This window comes from Zingiber officinale, chromosome 5A, assembly GCF_018446385.1.
Source record: "Zingiber officinale cultivar Zhangliang chromosome 5A, Zo_v1.1, whole genome shotgun sequence".
NCBI lineage: Eukaryota > Viridiplantae > Streptophyta > Magnoliopsida > Zingiberales > Zingiberaceae > Zingiber > Zingiber officinale.
This window is the reverse complement of record NC_055994.1, coordinates 83,350,630-83,355,144: the sequence shown is the minus strand read 5'-3', so window position 1 is coordinate 83,355,144 and position 4,515 is coordinate 83,350,630. Positions and strand designations below refer to the sequence as shown.

Below are 4,515 nucleotides of genomic sequence, written 5' to 3'. Positions count from 1 at the left end.
CATATAGTGATAGATCTATCATTCCTGGGAACTTAATATAATCCAAACTAAAAATTTTAATCTAACTACATAAACAACAATTTAATCTTTCAAATTCAATTCATTAGTAGTCGACCCAAATGGCATAACTGTTTACCACTAAGAGTACATGGAAAGTAAATAAATTCACTTTTAGTTTGCAAATAATAAATTCACTTTTATCACTAAGAGTACATGGAAAGTAAATAAATTCCTCAGCAGCAATAAAGATGAGTAACATCAATTCATTTATATGATTTCCAATGAGATATATATGCACCTTAGATGATAATTTATGTTTCAGAAGTGAAGCAACAGAGCATAAAGCAACAATAGTCAATAACCACACCTCATCGCCAATGTCATTCATGTAAAGATTCAACCATAGCAAGGACTTAGTTTTCTTAACATACTCAGTGATGCTAAAGGCGCCTTTGGGACCAATCTCATTGTTACCAATATCTAGAAGTGTTATTTTTCCTAAACAAGAAGAAATATAGTTTTACATAATTGCTGAGAAGTAGTACAATCAATAAATACTGGAAAGTCAACAGATCTGATGAAGAAATTAAATCTGCAAGAAAGAACTGCATGGATAGAAAATCTAAGTGTGTGTAAATCTTATTAGCTTGAGATGTATAGATCGAATTGCCTTATTCTCAACTAGTGCTCCAGCAAGACTTGCAAAACCCTATAAAATTTCACATGGAAATAAGGTGTAAGGAGTAAGGACACCAGAAACAAAGTGTAAAAGATCTAGGAATTTCATAAAAAAACATGAAAGATTGCCCAAGAATAAGGTCATACAAAATACAATTGTGTGTAAGTCTTAAGTCTGTGTGGATTGGCTGTAAATGGATGTGGAATGGCTACTCTTTCCCTGTTTGCGCAGATGATCAAGTTCAGATTGCGACCAGATAGCATTACCTTCATCGGAATTTTGATGGCTTGCAGCCATGTAGGCATGATTGACACTGCTATCATCGGCTTCAATTGCATGAAGACGGTTTATGGAGTTGAGCCAAAGGCAGAACATGTTGGATGCTCTTTCTCGTGGGGGGTATCTCGATAAGGCGAGATCAGTGCTTGAGAGCATGCTTTTCGAAACAAATGCTTCTGCTTGGCGTGCACTTTTAGGTGGATGCTTTGCTCATGGTGATTACGAGTTGGGCGTAGTGGTGGCGAGGCATCTCATTGAGCTTGAGCCACCGGAGGAAAGTGGATATGTAGCTCTGCAAAAGTTGTATGCGATTACTGGTAGAACAGAGGATGCATTGAAAGTGAGGAAACTGATGTGTGATTTGGACATCAAACAATCCTCAGGAGAAAGCATGATTGAAGTGGAAGGCGCAGCGTGTGAGTTCTTGGCAGGAACACTATGATCATCTAGAGACAGGTAAATACAATCTCATACAATTCCAAACAATCTTTATCTAAACCAGATGAGAGGAATCAATGGAATGTGCCTGGGTTAGGCATGATAGAGATCCATCCGAGTCACTTTCCGCACTATGCTCAGTTTGGCATGGTTGTAGTACGGTTCGAGAATTGGATTTTCCCTGCAAGATGCTAGTATGGCGTAACCCTTTGACACTACCCAATTTGCATCTCTAATCGGAACTACTAATGGAAAACTAACATATCATAAAGTAGAAAATTTTAAGTTCAACATTTTAACCTACCATGGAAACAAACGCTCCACAAGAGTATATCTGAGGACATTGTAAAAGTTTCAAGATTGTTCATGTGGGCATTTAGTTTAGTAAAAGGAAGTTAAAAGATGGGCATACAAGTTCCTGACTTACATCTAACAAGTGTCGTAGCTTAACGGGACTAAATTGATCCACTGAGGAACCACTAGTTCTTTCTTCTCTGCTCTTTTCTTGGAAGCAGAGAAGAACTAGCTAAACATAGTGCGGAAAACCGACCTAAACAAACTAAGATAAATACAGTCAAATGAACTAGCTAAACATAGTAGGGTATTTGCATTTAGCAACTACAATTAGGAGTATGCTAATTACTTTGTGTGAATTCCTACTATATCAACCACAGTAAATTTATCTAATACCATTAAAGGATTTTGTCATTTACCGTCAAAGAAATCATCTAATATCAAATTATCAATTAATGATGATAATGAACTTTAATTTTTCTTGTATTCCAATACACTATTGTACTTCCAACAGAATCAAATTGCTTATTTCCAGATGAATAGGCGCAAACATAAAAATTAGTAAAATTAAAAATAAAAAATGGACTTACCTTAGCTCCTTCATCACTAATATTATTTCCTGATAGGTTCAGAGTTTTAAGCATGGTATTCGTTTGAACAACACCATCAAGTGCCTTTGGGCCAACTGCTGTAATCCCATTGTCAGAAAAATCAACTTCCTCTGCTACCTGAGACTTGGAAAAAAACTAATGAGATGCTAAACGACACTAAAAAAAGTTATGCTTAAATGTCTTGCTTTAGTAATGTCATACCTTTAAGAGTCTGGTTCAGCAATAGTTTACAAGTAGGAACAAGAAAAAAAAGTAAGGTTATGGAAAAGGAAGGAAAAGAACTAACTTGATTGTAACCAAGGCTTTCAGCAAGAAAAAACAGGCCATCATCACCAAAGTTACGACCTAACAGAATCATGAATTTGTTAAATATCTACAAGTATTCCATTACCTTGGTAAAGTAAATGTAAGTTTAATCCCCTGAAAAGTTATCTCAGCATATTCATTACCAGATATTAGATTTAGAAATAATCAGTTATAGAGTGAACAACTGTAATCACTTGCTGTAGATACATTCTATCAAGTTCAGTGTGCTAACCTGACAAGTCAACACTTCTGAATGTTCTAAGTTCCTTGGAAAACTCATTTAGTTTTTTCCTAAACTCTTTTTCAAGTTTTGCAGCACCACCTGATAGCAGGTTAGTCCCGGGAGAAAAGGACCACTTATGTCCAGACGACGAAGCTTTTTTAATCTCAGATGTTGAGCCCTTTGGTTTTGGCATGATTAGTTTTCCAGCCACCTTCCATAAAACTGTGTGCTGAAGGAGTAAATTAGCTGTACCATCTGAATAACTAAAGCATGATGAAGCAAAATGGAGTTCAACAAAGCTATGATATCTTTTAGTGTTTCTTGATGCATGTTCTAGTTGACGTTTTCTAGTTGACTACTTCAATGAGATGAATAAATCCAAAATGGAATAATTACTCAAAAAATTAGCTTATTTCTCGTGCCATATATAATATCTTGAGATCCTATCACTTTTTGAGAACTTCACTTCAAACAATGTCAAAATCGCTTTATAGTTGGTTGGGGACAATCAACAAACACAGTGTGGGCGGTTAAAGTGGACATCAAAGATCATCCGCCTGGATTAATTGAGAGAGACATAAAAATGAAGAGGCATGAAAAGAAGAAGTATCACACAATTCAAGCAAATCAGATGCAACCAAAATATAATATGAAACGCGATACCATCAAGGAAAGAGATCCTTGCAAAAAGCAGCACCTTTGGGATTGGGCATTCACCTGTCTGTCACAAGGCGAAATCTTTGAGGTAACTGGGATCCTTCCGGGCTCGCTCCTGGAACTTCTTGAACCACCGGTCAAGGATATCCATGGGCACGACGAGCCGGCTTCCGTCAATCCCGCAGAAGGACTGCTTGAAATTGAAGAGGTTCTCGCCAACCCTAAGAGCAAGTCGCTCGACCTTCTTCTCCGCAACGGCGTAAGCGACAGGTGGCAAGGAGGCGAGGTCCTCGACCGAGATGCCGATCTTGGCGGAGGTGAGCGCGAGCTAGACGGGATTAGGGTTAGGGTCAGGAATGGGGGGGGGGGGGTTCTTCGGAAGGGACAGGCCAAGGGGGGGAGAGGAGAGCGGATGGGCGGGTAGGGTGGACGGCTCCGCAAAAGAGGAAGGGATGACCAAGGGGCTGGAAGTAGACGGTGAGGGCCTTGCCGGGTGGGAAGGAGGAAGCCGCAACCGGGAGGAGAAACACACAGAGTTTTCTAACGTCGCGGTAGGCATCACTGACGAGGGAGTTCATGTCAAGGATCTAGTGGAGCGGGTCGATTTGCACGAACGCCGATGCGTCCATGGGGAAGCTCCGCTATAGTCGAGGTTCTTCTCCATTTTCTTTGATGACTATTTAAAGTCGTCTTCATCGGATCGGTGGAACTTAGTATCACCTTTCCCCCTAGTCGTCTTCATCTTGCCTCCCTCCGCCGCTACTACTCTAAAACCCTAGAAAACAAGACAAACTCGTCACCTCTCCTTTCTCGAAATGCGAAGAAGGGTTTCGGCTAAGTATTGGTGTGAAAATTAAATTATTTTATTTTATCATAGACACTGGGTTTTAAAAATCGCTGTTAAAATCGATGTCTATTAACGAAAAAAAGGCGCTCATAGACATCGGCTTAAAAAACCGATGTCTATGAGCGAAAATCTACGCTTATAGACATCGGTTTTTGGAAAAACCGGTGTAAAATACTCAAAG

At 39.3% G+C, this 4,515-nt stretch overlaps 1 protein-coding gene across 3 annotated transcripts; it reads right to left on the bottom strand.

The window, feature by feature from the left end:
- Positions 1–236: 236 nt before the first annotated feature.
- Positions 237–4,291, bottom strand: LOC121980767 (leucine-rich repeat-containing protein 74A-like). Of its 3 annotated transcripts, none has more exons than XM_042532965.1 (5): positions 3,528–4,291; positions 2,840–3,052; positions 2,588–2,646; positions 2,281–2,418; positions 237–1,250 (listed from the first exon to the last, which is right to left on the bottom strand). In XM_042532965.1, exons 1-5 carry the CDS (start codon positions 3,541–3,543, stop codon positions 1,152–1,154), a joined length of 525 nt encoding a protein of 174 aa, XP_042388899.1. In that variant the 5' UTR covers positions 3,544–4,291; the 3' UTR covers positions 237–1,151. The 3 variants fall into 3 exon arrangements, with proteins under 3 accessions (XP_042388899.1, XP_042388901.1, XP_042388902.1); XM_042532967.1 differs by having other exon boundaries at positions 2,840–3,059; positions 3,548–4,291; XM_042532968.1 differs by having other exon boundaries at positions 3,548–4,291.
- Between the last annotated feature and the right edge of the window lie 224 nt (positions 4,292–4,515).

Excerpts from the sequence above, each read along its gene's own strand:
- LOC121980767 (XM_042532965.1), bottom strand. Across the intron at positions 2,647-2,839 it reads CAGAAGTGTTGACTTGTCAG|GTCGTAACTTTGGTGATGAT; the intron begins GTTAGCACACTG and ends TGATTCTGTTAG. Across the intron at positions 1,251-2,280 it reads TTAGTGATGAAGGAGCTAAG|AGCTACATATCCACTTTCCT; the intron begins GTAAGTCCATTT and ends CAACTTTTGCAG.